This window comes from Lepidochelys kempii, chromosome 5 (genome assembly GCF_965140265.1).
Source record: "Lepidochelys kempii isolate rLepKem1 chromosome 5, rLepKem1.hap2, whole genome shotgun sequence".
NCBI lineage: Eukaryota > Metazoa > Chordata > Testudines > Cheloniidae > Lepidochelys > Lepidochelys kempii.
In genome coordinates this window covers 74,003,222-74,021,377 of record NC_133260.1, presented here as the reverse complement: position 1 = coordinate 74,021,377, position 18,156 = coordinate 74,003,222, and the positions used below count along the sequence as shown (strand labels likewise).

Here is an 18,156-nt window from a genome sequence, read left to right as displayed (position 1 = left end):
GGCCAGTCAGCCTCACCTCAGTCCCTGGAAAAATCATGGAGCAGGTCCTCAAAGAATCAATCCTGAAGCACTTGCATGAGAGGAAAGTGATCAGGAACAGCCAGCATGGATTCACCAAGGGAAGGTCATGCCTGACTAATCTAATCGCCTTTTATGATGAGATTACTGGTTCTGTGGATGAAGGGAAAGCAGTGGATGTATTGTTTCTTGACTTTAGCAAAGCTTTTGACACGGTCTCCCATAGTATTCTTGTCAGCAAGTTAAGGAAGTATGGGCTGGATGAATGCACTATAAGGTGGGTAGAAAGCTGGCTAAATTGTCGGGCTCAACGGGTAGTGATCAATGGCTCCATGTCTAGTTGGCAGCCGGTATCAAGTGGAGTGCCCCAAGGGTCGGTCCTGGGGCCGGTTTTATTCAATATCTTCATAAATGATCTGGAGGATGGTGTGGATTGCACTCTCAGCAAATTTGCGGATGATACTAAACTGGGAGGAGTGGTAGATACGCTGGAGGGGAGGGATAGGATACAGAAGGACCTAGACCAATTGGAAGATTGGGCCAAAAGGAATCTGATGAGGTTCAATAAGGATAAGTGCAGGGTCCTGCACTTAGGACGGAAGAACCCAATGCACAGCTACAGACTAGGGACCGAATGGCTAGGCAGCAGTTCTGCAGAAAAGGACCTAGGGGTGACAGTGGACGAGAAGCTGGATATGAGTCAGCAGTGTGCCCTTGTTGCCAAGAAGGCCAATGGCATTTTGGGATGTATAAGTAGGGGCATAGCGAGCAGATCGAGGGACGTGATCGTTCCCCTCTATTCGACATTGGTGAGGCCTCATCTGGAGTACTGTGTCCAGTTTTGGGCCCCACCCTTCAAGAAGGATGTGGATAAATTGGAGAGAGTCCAGCGAAGGGCAACAAAAATGATGAGGGGACTGGAACACATGAGTTATGAGGAGAGGCTGAGGGAGCTGGGATTGTTTAGCCTGCAGAAGAGAAGAATGAGGGGGGATTTGATAGCTGCTTTCAACTACCTGAAAGGGGGTTCCAAAGAGGATGGCTCTAGACTGTTCTCAATGGTAGCAGATGACAGAACGAGGAGTAATGGTCTCAAGTTGCAGTGGGGGAGGTTTAGATTGGATATTAGGAAAAACTTTTTCACTAAGAGGGTGGTGAAACACTGGAATGCGTTACCTAGGGAGGTGGTAGAATCTCCTTCCTTAGAGGTTTTTAAGGTCAGGCTTGACAAAGCCCTGGCTGGGATGATTTAACTGGGAATTGGTCCTGCTTTGAGCAGGGGGTTGGACTAGATGACCTTCTGGGGTCCCTTCCAACCCTGATATTCTATGATTCTATGATTCTATGACAGGTCTCATCCCTCTGTTGACACATGTGAAAGTAGAATGAATTATATTGAAATTATAATCCATTAAAGAAATGCTACTTGAAGGGTTTCTTGAAATATAGTTGTCAAGAAGAGAAACATTAAGGAGTGTGAGACAATGGGTCCTCAAACTAATTAACTTAGAGCTTCTACTGAGCTAGGAGATTGGTAAACGTTAGTATGCAAATAAGATATGTATGTATATTTGTCAGTTTCTGCTTTCTTTTGTCTCTTATGTTAAATTGGCTTTGGCTTAGCTGTATAAATAAGTTATCTTGAGCCTCAGAGAGGGCCTCACATCTGGGTGCATTAGCAAAGCGCTTTGCTAATAAACAGAGTGGTCTGACAAATTATGTGAGTCCTGAATCTGACTTTGACACACAGAAAAATTTGCTTATATACCAAAGATTGAGGAGAGTTGTGACCCCTCTTTTCATTACACAAGCACAGATGGTACATCCAGTCTTGCTGTAAATTCCCTGTAATAAGGCACCTTGTGAAAAAATTGGCTTGTGGTTGTTGGTTTTTGTCTGTTTCTCAACCCCAGAGCTAATCTATTCCTCGTTTTATTCCTTACCGTTTAAACTCACTCAGGTAATGAGAAAAAGTAACAGCCCAAACAAATGCTAATTTGAAAAACAACCAAACTTTTGATTTACTACTATTATTAGCATTACAGTAGTGCTTAGAAGCTCCAGCTGAGAGGAAGTTCCCATTAAGCTAGGCATTGTGCAGACATGTAGTGACAGACCATTCCGGCCCCAAAGAACTTACAACCTACACAGACAAGACAGGCAAAGGGTAGGAGAAAGGATGTATTACCATTCTGTTTTGCAAATGAGGAAGTGAGGCACAGAGAAATTAAGTGACTTGCTTAAAGCTACACAGGGAGACTGAGGCAGATCAAGGAACTGAACACAGATCTGTGTTCCAGTCCAGTGCCACAACTGCAAGACCATCCTGCCTCTCCATTTTGATACGATGGGGCAAAATTTTCATATAAAGCATTGTGAAAAGGTGGTGAGATGTAAATGTGACCGACTGACAATTTCCTGCCATGTGCTGAATGAAATTTACTGAATTAAGTTAAACATTATTGAATTAGGTTTAACATCTTTGGGATTCATTGTATTGAAAATGAAGTGTGTGTGTTACTGTGGAATTGTAAGTATTTCCATGGGAAGGTAAGTAGGAGAACAACAAGGGCTGATAGGGCAAATTCACTCAGATTGTAACACCTCCAGAGAAGCCGCCCCCTGGAGAGGTGTGCAAATACTACTTCAGATTGGATACTCTGGGGACCAACAGACAAAGAAATGTTTTTTTGTTAAGTAGGCTGGTTTTAAACTGGCTCAGGGCCTTCTTCCTGATCCAGTAACAGGATGCCTTGTCCATGGAGGACACCAATCCATACGGTAGGTTTGGAAGGGCTGGGCCTGCTGAGGCCAGGTAGGACTGTGCACTCATTCTGAGCTGAAGCCTTGGTAAACTTGTACCCACAGGGAATCCCCCTGGAATGGGGCCTTGAAGGACTGCTCCTGCCAGTTGGAGTGAACTCTGGCAAGCTTATTAGCATGCATGTGGGTTCTTTTATTGTGTTTAATATGTTTTCTCTGTAATGCTTTGTACCTTAAGAATAAAGTAAGCTTTCTTAGAAGAGCTATGTGGTAACTTATAATTGCAGCAATTACTGTTAACTGTCTTTGCAGAGAAATCAAGCAGGTGTCCCTGGGCAACCCGTCTGTGCTGGGGAATAACACAGTGAAGGCAGGGAACTGTGCAGCCAGGAGATACCCCAATAAGAAGGGAGAGAGACCCATGTCTGCACCCAAGAGAGGTGATGGCCAGGGGAGCTGGAAGCCTGATAGTGAGCATCCTTGGAGGGCCACTGAAAGAAAATACAGGAGCAGTTGCCCGGAACTGTGACAGTAAATACATACAAAAATTAACTGAAATGTTTAAGATCAGCAACTTGGCCATCTATGCTCAAATCCTGACTTGGTCTTTCACGCATGTGGGGGAAAAGTTGGCCAGGAAGGCAAACATGGGATGCAATTTTCCAGCAAGCTCTTCTGGTGATGATGCTAGAATAGAACACAGAATTCTCAGGGGTAGCAGTCGGGAGGAAGGGGAAATTACGTTACCTGGAAACTGAGGCTGTTTGATATGGACAACACAGATAAACACTAAACCAGGAACCCCAACTGCCACTTTCAGAGAAGCAGTTTTTAGAGCAGAACTGCCCTTTGTGGGCTCAGTCCAAAGTCCATTGAAGTCAATGAGAAGCTTTGCATTGGCTTTAGGTCAGATGGTGAAGACTTACTGGCACACTTGCTCACCTGTCTGGAATCCCTGCTTGACTGCAGTCACTGTGGGGATGTGCTAGTGTTTCAAGCACTCTGATTGGTATGACAAAGCCTATACACAGTCCAAACAGAATGTGGATGCATGTCCAGTGCTATTTTGTAACACAAGTTTTTATGAATCTTAAGTGTCTCTGGTTACAGAGCCTTGCAGTGTCCATTTAGTGCAGAATACTTCTCCGCTTTAGGATTCTAGCACAATCATGGGATTAGGAAATGGACAGAAATTCAAAATACTTGAAGGTGTTCTCTGTTAACCCTTCATGTGGTTTCATTGTAATCCTTGGGGGGATCTTATTTGCAGATGCCTCACTAAGGTGATGTGTTGCCTGAGCAGAATTCTTACTCTTGTGGTAGGATCAGTCTCCCAGTTATGATTGAAACATTTGTAATAGTTCTCATTTAGGAGCTTTGTTCTGTGGCTTAGGTTTATGGGAAGCCAAGGGTAGAAGAGGGACTAAGAGATTGGCATATGTACACCTCTGTTCCTTTTATTGGAAACTGTTTTAAGAATGATTTTCTTCTATCATCTCATTCCTAAAACCAACTCCAGAAAATTACTACATTATATTTACTACTAGACTGAAATGCTATGTGGATCAAATATATTGTATATCAATATTACTGTAGTGAGAGTGCTATCTGCTTATTCTGTAATATTGATGCTCTGAGCCCCTGAACCAAAGCACCTCTCTCTGACCTCCACAGTCTTCTGCTGTTTAATAAAGTGCCACAGGGCAAATTAATGCAAAGAGTAAAACACTGCATTAAGTAAGCAATAGGTGAATACTTAGGAACCATAATTCTTGTGACAGTAGGTATACAAATGGTTCTGTACCAGAGCTTATCTACTCAGGAGGTTGAGAAATGGATCCTGTATCCAGGGTGTGAAAGTCTGGCTCCAGTGAAGTCAATGGCAAAACTCCCAGCGAGAACACAACAGTTGATGGTCTGTTGACGTTTAGGACTAGGGATATAGGGGCTAGGGGACTGCACATCTTCCTCTTTCCACTGTCTTGCTATATTGTCTTGGTGCTGCTGCCAACTCTTTCAGGTGTATTTAACATGGATAAGTTGTGCTGAACATTAAATTATTTAAGTCTCATTCTTGGTTGCTTGCCAGAGAGAAAGACAATACATAAGATCCCTACTTCCAGTGTATTTTCCTTCCATGTTGTGGAATAAGTTATGATCAATTCTGCATTATTCTTTGTGTAGCCATTTTTAAAAAAAGTCCATATATGACATTCCCAGCCTCTGAAATATCTTGCCCCACACCAGCAAGTGCCAGCATCTCCATCTATCTGGAGGGCAGGGAACAGCATGAATCTTTTGTGCCACTTAGATCTACAGGACATTTAAAAAGAGAGAGAGAGATGTTGTCAAGGTTCCTCCCCCACTCTGAACTCTAGGGTACAGATGTGGGGACCTGCATGAAAAACCTCCTAAGCTTATCTTTACCAGCTTAGGTCAAAACTTCCCCAAGGTACAAAATATTCCCCCCGTTGTCCTTGGACTGGCCGCTACCACCACCAAACTAATACTGGTTACTGGGGAAGAGCTGTTTGGACGCGTCTTTCCCCCCAAAATACTTCCCAAAACCCTGCACCCCACTTCCTGGACAAGGTTTGGTAAAAAGCCTCACCAATTTGCCTAGGTGACTACAGACCCAGACCCTTGGATCTTAAGAACAATGAACAATCCTCCCAACACTTGCACCCCCCCTTTCCTGGGAAATGTTGGATAAAAAGCCTCACCAATTTGCATAGGTGACCACAGACCCAAACCCTTGGATCTGAGAACAATGGAAAAGCATTCAGTTTTTTACAAGAAGACTTTTAATAAAAAATAGAAGTAAATAGAAATAAAGAAATCCCCCCTGTAAAATCAGGATGGTAGATATCTTACAGGGTAATTAGATTCAAAAACATAGAGAACCCCTCTAGGCAAAACCTTAAGTTACAAAAAAGATACACAGACAGAAATAGTTATTCTATTCAGCACAATTCTTTTCTCAGCCATTTAAAGAAATCATAATCTAACACATACCTAGCTAGATTACTTACTAAAAGTTCTAAGACTCCATTCCTGTTCTGTCCCTGGCCAAGACGACTACAGACAGACACAGACCCTTTGTTTCTCTCCCTCCTCCCAGCTTTTGAAAGTATCTTGTCTCCTCATTGGTCATTTTGGTCAGGTGCCAGCGAGGTTACCTTTAGCTTCTTAACCCTTTACAGGTGAGAGGAGCTTTCCCCTGGCCAGGAGGGATTTCAAAGGGGTTTACCCTTCCCTTTATATTTATGACAGATGTGTGTTCCAAATAAGAGAATGGGGCAAAAATGGATTGTTGTGTTTTATACTAGCCTTACTGGTGGTTGCTTAGTAGAGATGCGTCTTCTATGGTTAAAAATACAGAAACCAAATTATTGTTAAAATATATGAAACCCAAAATGTCAGAGCCTAATCCTGAGTTTTTTAAAATCAATCCTTATGCAAACAAAGCTCCCAGTAACGTAAGTGGGAGATCAGAATTATTATAAATCTCATCACCCAAAAGACTTATTCCTTTACCTTCACTTTCCGACAGTAATATATATTTTAGAACTCCTGAACAGCCAAAACCAAACAATGCTCTTTGCCACTGAGGTGGAGGAGGCAGAGTGAATCGCTCAGGAACTAACTTCCTCTTCTGATGAGTATAGTAAAAATACTTAAAGTACAGACTTTAGGACTGGGTCCTATAATAATACACTTCGGAAGACCAAACAGAAAATGAACCTCACTCCCACCTGGCTCCCTATAACTTAATACCCTTCCAGTGGCCCATCATATTTTCTGGAAGTAATAGACATTCAGGAATTAGGAATGAGAGTTTTGTTTCACTAACAGCTCCTTAAGGGCTAGACTACAACCCTGCAAGCATTCAGAGTGCAGGAGCAGAGGCATTGCTCATAATTACATACTGACATGAATGGTGCTTTTGTGACTATTTCATAGATCCCAGATTCCAAGGCCAGAAGAGATCATTGTGATCATCTAGTCTGACCACCTGTATAACCCAGGCCAGAGAACTTCCCCAAAATAATTTCCAGAGCAGATCTTTCAGAAAAACATCCAATCTTGATTTAAAAATTGTCAGTGATGGAGAATCCACCATGACTCTTGGTAAATTGGTCCAATGGTTAATTACCTTCATTGTCAAAAATGTACACCTTATTTCCAGTCAGGGGTTCCCAAACTCGGTTCACGGCTTGTTCAGGGTAAGCCCCTGGCGGGCCGCAAGATGCTTTGTTTACCTGAGTGTCCACAGGTATGGCTGCTCGCAGCTCCCAGTGGCTGTGGTTTGCCGTTCCCGGCCAATGGGAGCTGCGGGAAGCAGTGGCCCAGCCTGCACCGCTTCCCACAGCTCCCATTGGCCAGGAACTGCGAACTGCGGCCACTGGGAGCTGCGAGCAGCCGTACCTGCGGATGCTCAGGTAAAGAAAGTGTCTCCTGGCCTGCCAGGGGCTTACCCTGAACAAGCCGTGAACCAAGTTTGGGAACCCCTGCTCTAGCTTTAACCTCCAGCCATTGGATCGTATTATACCTTTCTCTACTGCACTGAAGAGCCCATTATTAAATATTTGTTCTCCATGTAGATACTTATGGACTGTGATCAAGTCACCCCTTAACATTCTCTTTGGTAAGATAAATAGATTGAGCTCTTTAAGTCTATCATTATATGAGCTCTTTGAGTCTAGCACTATTTCTGTCATGCCTTGGGCTGGAGTAACTTTCCAGTATAATGTCCCATTTCTGCAAGTCACTTAAGATACAGTATATCTAACTTCAAGTAGCTGAATAATTGGGACTACTTATGCTTAAAGTTAGGTACATGGTTAAGTACCTTGCTGAATTGGGACCTAAAATACTAAATGTTATGGGCCCTAGCATATCAATTTCTAAGAAGGAATTCTATTTGTGTAATCTGTCTGTAAATGGCCTACTGCTAAAACAGACCCTAGTGCTCATTCCCTGCTTTGAACTCTGCTTCTGATTCCTGGATTGACCCCCGACTCTGAGACTTGGCTAGATTCCTGATTCCTGACTGTGGCTCTGACCTTAGGCCTGGTTCCTGGTTTCTAACTGGCTCTGCCTCCTAGCTTGACTCCGGGCTCTGATTTCTGCTGCAGCCACCCGGCCCTATTCCTACTCCAGGTCCTATCCCCTAGCCTGGCCACCCACATCTCAGCCATGACAATAACCTCCTATGCAATGACAACCTTTATCACCTGGTCCAGCAGCACTCTTTCAACTGCAGTGCACAACTCCAGCAGAACAGGCCCAACAGTTGGTCTACTCACACCACACTAGTTAGTCCAAATAGCAATGGCCATCTATTTCTCCATTCTGAGGGGAACTATCATGCTGGAGTTCTGCCACTGCAGTTCTGGAGGAGCGCTGCACAGATTTCTATGAAAGGAGCATTCATTATCCTCAAGTTCTCATTGCTTGTCATCCCAGGCCTGCATCACTGTCCTGTTTCATGAGTCAGTGCTAGTTGGCCAAACCCAGAAGTGTCGCTCCACCAAGTGAAGCTGTTCCAGGATAATATTCTGCTGAAGTAACTACTTGATTTTATCCACATCCTCCTCTACCTGCATTGCTGCAGAATCACCGTGGCTGTCTCTGAAAATCATCCAAAGCCAAAGACATCCAAAGCTGCATGATCACCACATAGTGAGCAACTTGTTCATATTAATGATGTTCGGGATCATGGTACTCAGCAGTGTTCCCTCCATTCTTACTGACAACAATTTGAAAGTGGCACCTGCTCACAAAAAACAGATTAATTATAGGATGCCAGAAGAGAAATCATGGGAGATGTTGAGTTTGACCCCAAATCCCAGAATTACAATAAGTTCTGGTAGGCACCCCACAATTCACCTGAGAAAAATCTCAGGGTGCACAGAGCCTAGGGGCAGAATATTGCACCAGGGGATATCTCTCCAGAATGCTGTGCGATTATTTGGGGAAAGTGCAGAGCTGTGTGGATGCAATGATTCACAAGGGAAGTAGCTTAAAGTGGCATAAACAAAGCATTTGGATGCACCCTTTCATTAGTTATAATGTAAAAACATATTCTGAAAAAACTTCCCAGGGTAGATAAAGCCCTAGAAGCAAAAGCATTGCCTACTAAGCAATATTGACATAATTGCATGGCTGACTGGGCACAATACAATTTCCATGGTATCTACGTCTCAAAAAAAATTTTTTTTAATGTAATGGCACCCAAGACAATCAGAGAGAGAAAACAGTAATCCATCTACCACAGGACCTTTCATTAAACAACATTCACTTCTTTCACTTTATTTGGTGTGCATAGTGTCTTTGTATTGAATGTTCTCTTTGTGCATAAAGGCATCAACTTACATATGGTAGAAAACTTTGAAATCAGTCCATTATTCAAACAGACATAAAATTGCTAAAAGACTTGGAATACCCAGAGTCAGCATATGCACAGAAATAGGAAATCTAGTATCTGTGGTAGTGAAGCTTCTACCTTTATTATAGGAAGGTAGGTAAATGGGGCTAGCAGTCTGCTATAGTCACATGTGATTGGCATTACTCCACTGAAGTCAATGAAGCAATGGCAATCTACATCAGCTGAGGATCTGTCCCATCTATTTATAGACAGGCTGTGATCCGAGGTTCTTCTCCCCTCCAACATATGCCTTAAGGTAGTAGAGGGAAGGGAATAGGAAGGGAATTTCCCGCCCCCATATTGTTGCTGTTATAGGCTCCCCAGCAATCTGGTAAACTATAACAAAAGAGCTTTAAACCTCCCATACTCTCAGGAGCTGAAAGAGCCCAGTAGCTCAGGATAGCTTTGACACCATAGACAAATCTATCCGGAGTGGCAAGCCCCAGGGACTTCTAAAATGCTTGGGGGTGGGTTTGTTGTTTGTTTTTTTTCATTATAAATTGCTCAAAACTTACAAAACCTGACATTCAAGTTGATAACCTGACAGATGGCCAAGAGTGCAGGCGCACCAATTTATCAGATCAAATAGGCTCAGCCAGTAATTCAGTGATCCTTACTATCCAGGATAGGGCAGATAAGCAGGAGTATATGATACAACATGTGTGCAGCTTTGAAGTGGTCTTGACAATTCTTCCCTGCTTTAGAGCCTTCCCTTATTAAGTGTCATCCTTGCCTTCCAAAGGGATGTTTTTGCTGTAAAATAACAAGCATATTGTATCCTCTACCAGCTACTGCATTTACATGCAGTCCGTGCTTGCCAGTGTATAGTTGTTTCTTTGTATTTTTTAAAGTATAAAAAAAAATAAAGGGCCCAATCCTCCGCTGGAGGAAAAAGGCTCTGTTGACTCAATGGTGTTCCTCTGATTTAGACCAGCTGATGATCTGGCCACTAAAAGCTTATTCGGACAAGACACAGCAGTTTACAAGAGGTAACTCCTACAACTTAGACTGAAAGTCCCTGGGATCACACACAACTCTCTTTTTCTTTCTCTAAATCACCATGGACTGTGGAATAAATTCCACGGATGACAGAAGAGGTAAGAAATGGAATTGCTGGCATTACAACTCACACAATTCATTGATTAAGCTTGTTTGATGATAACACTTTCTGGAGTAACAAGGCTGATCTGAAACTATTTTCCCTTGTGCAGAAGGTGATAGGATTTCTCAGAGAGTGGTCGGAGGTGGCCCTGACAGGATGGAGTAATAGCGTGAATTATATTGCACATTCCATGGTTTAAACAGTAATTTATTTTGCAAGACATGCATCGTAGATTTAGGAGTGTTTGCTTGGAACATTTAATTTGTAAAGAGGTCAATATTTAAAGAGATTTGTGACAGCAAATACATCCTGCAGGATTCCTTGCAAGTTAATATGTCACATTACCCTATAATGATCTACAGCTGGAGTTGTCACTGGGCATACCATCATGTCTGCTAAAACAAGAAGTTATAGTGGGGTTTAGTGCCCTCAGTGAGAAACTACTTAAAAACTTCTCAGGAAACTACCGTGTATCTTATAATCAAATTTCAGCAGAGCTTAAAGAAACATCTCTATTTGTGAAATCCCAAATGATCCCCTCCGAGCCATAACAGAGGAACAAAATGGTGCAACTAGGACAAAATCAGTTGGGCGATGTTCACTACCACCAATGTGTAGTGATCAACGGTGCCTTCTGTTCAGCTCCATCCTAACAGGCAGTATGGGGGAAATAGGTATTCACAGCAGAGGAGGTGAGGCTATGAAATGTGCAACTGTTCTGTGGCTCCTGTAGGACTCAGCATAAAGATCTGCCCGCAGTAGTGCTACTTTGAACAGCTACATCCTTGATGCCATGTTAACACCACTAAAAGGCTCACATGACAACAGGTGTTGGTGGGACAGTCAACTGTCATACAGCAACTGTGCAAAGCGTGCTGCCTGGACTTGGGAACAGAAAGGGAACGGAACCAGAATCTGATCTCATTTGCACTGATATAAATCCACTGAAATCAGTGGAGTTACTCTAAATGTATATCAGTATAGTAGATTAGAAAGGATTTACAGAATCCTTTGAGTGCCAATGGCCCAAGAGTTGCAGGTTTGTCCTCTGCTAATCCTGAAGATTCTAGGCAGCCAGCCCTTCCCCAGACCACACCTCTTTCAGATCCTTATTCCTACAGACTCTGCTGCCTCCTAGAAGGGGTGGTGCTGCAGACCAGAATGTGCCCACAGCAGCACACCTTTTGAGGTGGGTATTTGCCCTCTGTGCACATTTCTGACTGAAGGGGAAGCTATAACCCTAAATTGTTAGTGGACAGATGAAAGATGTTTGAGGAATTCCCACAATTTTCTGAGTCGTAAAGATACTTTGCTTTTATAATCCCCTTTTCGTAAAGGGGGTTTATTTAATTAGATAGAGGGCTTCTGGTTTTATGTAATATTTGCAGCAGATTTGGGTCACCTCATTTCTGCAAATACAAAGGAGATTAGCCTGGTGAATTAGAAAAGTAATTCTGGAGTCTAAAAAGATTTTAGTTGTGGTCCCCAGCATCCCCACTGCAGTCTCCCCTAAAATGACCTCTCAGCAGATCCCAGCATTTCACAGTAGAAACCTTTAAGCGATTATGACAAATTCTTGAAATGAAAGATGGATCAAATTGGTTTTAAATTTCAAACACCTCTGACTGTGAGGAATGGCTGCAGTAAATCTGAAATGTTCCTTTTCTAAAAAAAAAATACCCAGACAAAATATGAAAATATATCAAAGGTAACAAATTCTCCTTGCACTTTAATGAGGCTTCATGAATTTGCAACCCTTTCAGCCATTTTCAGATGTGGGAGTAGTTACTGCTGTGATTCTTTTGTAAATGTCATGTTTTTGTGGATGATAAATGTGTTGCTAAGAACCTACAGATTCCAATGCACAGAGAGAGAGGGGACTTGCTGTGACTTTCTAGAATATCATGATGATCCTATTGCAAACACTTACTGTGCCACTCAAATCTTCTTCTTAGTGGATCTTGCTACCACGGGGTATTGTGATAGCAATAGGCCGACAAGGATTTGTCACCTAATCAACCTCCTATGAGCCTGCTAATGCCTTATAGTAACAGGATTTGAGAATTTCAACATCTACCAGGTCACCTTCCAGGCAAGGTCAGAGAAGGATAAAAAGGCCAAAGAAAGGATCAGATTGAAGAGGGAGGTCTGGAATAAATCAAAGGTCTGACAGTTTTCAAGGTAATGATTTTTTGAAATTTAAGAAGACTAGTCATTATGTATCAGTATAACTAAACAGCATGAAACATTTCGCTAACTGATGGAATAATGGTGCTTGTATATTGTCAAATGCTGTAGGACGATAAGAGAGAGAAAATGGAGTGTAAGCATTCAGCAGCACTCCATTTTATAAGCTTTTCAATAGTTTAAAGAAAGGGCCAAATCGTATTTTCATGAAACTCCTTAGATTTCAATGAGGTTGGAGGACTGTTATTGAGAACAAAATTTGACCCACTGTATCAAGTCTTATGCCACAAAAACCTACTTATCGTTGAAGCATGTCTTCAAAGTACCTGAAAAAACAATTTCTGTTCTCTTCTTGCAACTCCTTTTGTCCTCGTGTCTAAGGGTTGCCATTCTCCACCTCACTACAGAGTTCTGTGTGCTGCGGTGCTATACAAATACCTGTTGTTTGTATTGGCTTTGTAGATATTTATATTTCAGTGCAGTGGGATAGCTGGGGATCTATAATTATTCTTCTTTATGCTGTTAAGTCTTTATATCTTTTGTCCCTCAGTGGGACTACTAATGTGCTTAAGTACATCGCTGGATCAGTCCCGCAACGCATAGTATAATGGGGCCCCAACCTGGTTGAAGCCTGTAGTCATTATCTCCATATGTATTATACATTTTATACTTGATATAAAGGCAACTGTAGAAAATACGAATCCTGTGGATTTTTTAGGCTGTTTCATGTTTTAAAAAGGCTTCCTGTCCCAACATATTTCATTCCCTTCCTTCCTACACCCTCTTACCTTTTTTGTCACTTCTGCCCCATATCCGCATTTTCTTTCCCCATTTTCTGCTGATGCTCTTCCTAGACTTGACTTCATCCTGCACAGTATTTTGGGCTAACGTTTCTGTTTTATAGTAAAACTGAGAATTCTGGCTGCTGAAAGCTTTGCCTTCCTTCCTTCCTTTTTTTCTGTTGGGATGGCTAATAAACAGTAGTAACTAATGTAAAAGGACAGGATCCTCCCGGGACTGACATAAATTTAACTAATGTATCAAGAAGAAACAGCAGCAGCATTAAGGGGAAGTATTTAATCCCTGTCTTCCTGTGTGAACCTCAAAAACAAAAAAAGGCACACACACTAAAATCAATGATTTGCAAAAGGCAAGTCTACGCTACAAAATTATGTCGACCTAAGTTATATCGACGTACAGCCGCCACAGTAATTACATCACTTTTGCATGTCCGCACTACGCTCCTTGTGTCAGCGGTGCATGTCCTCACTAGCAGCGCATATATCAATGCAGAGAAAGCAGTGCACTGTGGGTAGCTATCCTGCAGTGCAACTTGCCATCATTTAGTGCTGGGTGTTTTGGGAAGGGTTTGCAAGCCTCTTGTGGGCAAACATGGGTGACTGAGAACATGATTTCAGTGTCCCATGATGCAGTTTTCTCCTGCCCATAATTTTATCTACAGCCCATGTTTTGCGCCTCTTTTTAAAAGCCCCTTAAACCTGTGCACCTGCCATCTCCGTGAGAAGCATGTATCCTGCACAGCTCTGCACTATTGTGATGAGCACTGGAAGTGCAATGTGACTGATCCTGCAGTATTTGCGGAGCCGTAGGGAACAAGACAATTCCTTGGAGGCTAGCTTGCTGTGGGATATAGAAAGAAACAATGCAGTTATTGTTGGCATTCATGGAGCAGCTGCAGAGGGTGGAGTGCCGGTTCTAAGCCCGAGAAACAAGCACTGAATGGTGGGATCGCATTGCTATGCAGGTCTGGGATGATGAGCAGTGGCTGCAGAACTTTTGGATGTTCAAGGCCACATTTCCAGAAGTGTGTGCAAAGTTTGCCCCAGCCCTTCGGCGCAGCATCACCAAAATGAGAGCTGCACTGACAGTGGAGAAGCGAGTGGAGATCACTCTATGGAAGCTTGCAACACTGGATTGCTACTGGTCAGTCAGGAATCAATTTGTAATTGGGAAATCCACTGTGGTGGCTGTTGCGATGCAAGTGTGCATTACCATTAATCATGTCCTGATATGAAGGACTGTGACTCTTGACAATATGCAGGACATAGTGGATGGTTTTGCAGCAATGGGGGTCCTGAACTGCAGGGGAGTGATAGATAACATGCATATCTCTCTTTTGGCACCAGACCACCTTGCCACAGAATACATCAACCAAACGGGCTACTGTTCTATGGTTCTACAAGTGCTGGTGGATCACTGGGGATGCTTCATGGACATGAATGTTGGCTAGTCAGGAAAGGTGCGTGACGCTCACATCTTTAAGAATACAAGACAGTTCAGAAAGCTACAAGCAGAGACTTTCTTTCCCAACTGGTGAATTGCCACTGGGAATGTTGAAATGCCAACAGTGATCCAGGGGGACCAAGCCTATCTTGCTCTCCTGGCTCTTGAAGCCGTATGTCAGCCAGCATGGGTGGTGCATAATGGAGGCTGGGGGAGGCTAAGCCTACCCAAACCTCCACTAATGCTCCCCACTCCGGGGCTGGGCCACAGCAGAGCTCAGAGTTCCTTTGGACAGCTGGGACTTGGGGCGGGCTGGGACTCAGGGCGACTCGGGCGGGGTGGAACTCGGGGAGGCTTGGCCAGGGGGGCCAAGGCCAACTCAGGGTGGATCGGGCAGGCCAGGGCTCAGGGCAGCTCTGGTGGGTGGGTTGGTGCACAGGGTGGCTCGGGCGGGCAGGCTGGGGCTAGGGGCTGCTCAACCGGGCTGGCTGGGGATTCTCCGGCCACGGTGTGAGGAGAGGCAGGGAGGATGGGTCCTCAGGCAGAAGGGGCAGGGCGGGGGCTAGCCTCCTTGAATGGGAGTTCACGCCCCGCCCATGCCAGCCACATTGGCAGCATTGAAGAAAGATTCAACTACTGGCTCAGCAGGTGCAGAATGACAGCTGAATGCACTTTTGGTAGATTGAAGGGACGCTGGAATTGTTTACTCATGAGACTGGCTCTCAGTGAAAAAAATCCCAGTGTTTATCCTGCATAATATCTGTGAAGCAAAGGGGGAAAAGTTGCAGCTGGGCTGGAGGTAGAGCGGCTGTTCGCTGAGTTTGAACAGCCAGACGCTAGGGCTATTAGAAGAGCTCAAAGTGGAACTATCTGGCTCAGGCAGGCTTTGAAAGAGCACTTTAACAGTGTGCCACACTAATGCATTGTGGTGTACTGTGCTCTACTTGGCCTTGGTGTTTTGGGGCCTTTAGGAATTGTGTGGTGCTCTGGTGTACATCATTGCATATAACACTGTCAATGCACCCAGACCCACTGACAGCAATTCTGGGCCCCAGGGCAGAACAGTCAATGGGCTCCCGCATGTGCCCAGCGAGCTGCCAGCTGCGCTGCTGGGCGCACTCTTCCGGCATGGCCAGGGCTTCCACATGCCCACCTGGCTGCCTTTGCTGCCACCAGTACCACCCCGCCCACGCTGAGGAGCACAGGCGCTGACTTCCACATTTCCCCCTGCTCAGTCCTTGGCCCCTTCCCCCAATGCCCCACTCCCGCCCAACCTCTTCCTACTCCTGTTCCGCCCCCTCCTCCGAGGGCACCCCATATACAACTGGTGCCTTCCCATAGTGGGGGGCACAATCTAAAGGGCAGGTCACGTGCCTCCTCAATGCTGGCAATGTGGCTGGCATGGGCGGCGCCTGAACCCCCATTCGAGGAGGCTAGCTCTCTGCCCTGCTTCTTCTGCCTGAGGCCCCACCCGCCCTGCCCCTCCTCCCTTGCCAGGGCCAGAGGAGGCCCAAGCCCCAGACCGCAGCCAGAGCATCCCCAGCCAGCCCAGCTGAGCAGCCCCTAGGCCTGGCCTGCCTGCCCAAGCTGCCCTGCGCACCAACCTGCCCGTCAGAGCTGCCCTGAGCCCTGGCCTGCCCTGAGTTGGCCTTGGCCCACCTGCACGAGCCATCCTGAACCCAAGTCCTGGCCTGGGCCTGGGCCACCACACAGGACTGCCAGCAGCGTCTCAATGGCTAGAAAGGGCTGGTCCCGTCCCTTCCACTCCTGGCACCTGTGCCAGGCATCGCTCAGGCCCGCCCCTGCACTGCCTCTTCCCACCCCCTGCTCTTCACCCCCCAGCACCTCTGGAACTCTGCCAAACAGCTGTTGGGGACAAGCTGATCAGTGGATGGCAGGAGGTGTGGGGGAGGAGGAGCCCGCCAGTGGGTGATCAGCACCCACTTGGCGTCTATGCTTAGGAGCCCTGTGGCCCACCCAGTCGATTTAAAAGGGCCCTGGGCTCCCAGCCTCCACCGCTGCTACTGGCCCCTGGACAATTGCCCCATTTGCCCTCCCCTCCCCCTGTCGGCAAGCCTGAATGCACCTATTAATTTTGTGGTGCTTGTTATACATTTATGATTGTAACACTGTGTTTGTCACTGATTCTATGAATTGTGTCACACTGTACAGCCACATGTAAATTGGTGCTTTCAGAACTACTAGGCACTCTGCAGCATACGTTGTGAACTAATAAAAATTATTTTCCAAATAGTAGAATTTTATTCTGTAACAAAACCAGTGCAAAAAAAAAATCTGAGACATTTAAAAGCAAATATATAAAAAAAAATAAATTAGTGGGAAAGAACTTAAAGGGAAATAATTAATGTTCATTTTAGTTACACATACAGTTACTATGGCTCTCTCAGGTCAGTGTATGTGAAGCTGTGGTTGTCCTTAGTGTCTCCCATTAGGTAGCGGTAGGGATGCAGCCCCATATGCCATGTGGAATGTTGAGGGTTGGGTGTTGGGAGATGCTGCCGTGGAGCTTTCCATTGACCGCAAAGGGAGGTGAGCACGTGAGCACGTGATTATTGAACCTGTGGGTCCACAAGAGGCTGCAGTATTGGAGTTTGCTGCCAGAGAAACCTCATTATGTCCTGGTGCATCTCCCTCTTCTTTACCTGCTTGGGCTCCTGAGTCTTTCTCCTACCTGCTATTTCCTTCTCCAGGCTGCAGTGTTCATCCTCCAGGGCCTGTGCTCACAGTCTGATGCAGCACTGGCTTGTAGGATCTCCCTGAACATGTCATCCCGAGTCCTCTTCTTAATCCTCCTTATCTGACTCAGGCATTCCACAGGGTTGGAGGGGAAACCTTTTTAGGCGACACAGCAGAAGCTGCAGATAAAGCACCCAGAAGTACCATTGTCAGTATAGTCACAATGGAAAGCCAAAGTTAAGATTCAGAACTCCATTCCCTTGCTCCCCTAAAGTTTTTAACAAGATATACTTACTGACAGTTGTGCTTGCACATGGTGCCACTCACAGCACCAGCCGTGGTGAGTCAGAGCCACCAGGGTAAGGGAGATGAGGAGAGAATGAAACGATGAGTAAAGGGCAGTGGCACTGAACACTGGCACCGTTTTCCACAGGCAGTGGTGATTTTAGCTGATCTCTCACTCCTGAGGGTAACAAAGACAAAGAGAGAATAGCTGCTGCTATCATCCCGAAGCCATGTACTGCAATGGCGCCTGTAGAATTTATCTCCAAGTGGTGTGGGAAAGTGTCTTACCACAGAGGAAGAAATAAGGCTGCCGTCCCTAGAAACCTTCAGGAGAGGGTTGCGGAATATCTCCAGGAAAGCGTCGTTGAGCTCTCTCAGGAGAATTCATTGGACATCCCTGTGTGCACAAAGAAAGTGATCCGCTTCCCCT

General features: G+C 45.0%; 2 protein-coding genes and 1 long non-coding RNA gene across 3 annotated transcripts in view; 1 reads left to right on the top strand and 2 right to left on the bottom strand.

The window, feature by feature from the left end:
• AP3S1 (adaptor related protein complex 3 subunit sigma 1) overlaps positions 1 to 18,156 on the bottom strand; it is a 148,028-nt gene that overhangs the window by 101,592 nt on the left and 28,280 nt on the right. The window lies entirely within an intron of this gene.
• Positions 1,241 to 18,156, top strand: part of LOC140911519 (uncharacterized) — a 20,899-nt gene continuing 3,983 nt past the window's right edge. Inside the window, exons 1-2 of the mRNA XM_073344742.1 lie at positions 1,241 to 3,312; positions 10,141 to 10,308. Of these exons, the coding sequence (XP_073200843.1) occupies positions 10,297 to 10,308 (12 nt within the window). The 5' untranslated portion in view covers positions 1,241 to 3,312; positions 10,141 to 10,296. The remainder of the gene's footprint in view (positions 3,313 to 10,140; positions 10,309 to 18,156) is intronic.
• LOC140911527 (uncharacterized) overlaps positions 17,440 to 18,156 on the bottom strand; it is a 27,191-nt gene continuing 26,474 nt past the window's right edge. Inside the window, exon 2 of the long non-coding RNA XR_012159011.1 lies at positions 17,440 to 17,620. This is a non-coding gene — a long non-coding RNA (uncharacterized lncRNA). The remainder of the gene's footprint in view (positions 17,621 to 18,156) is intronic.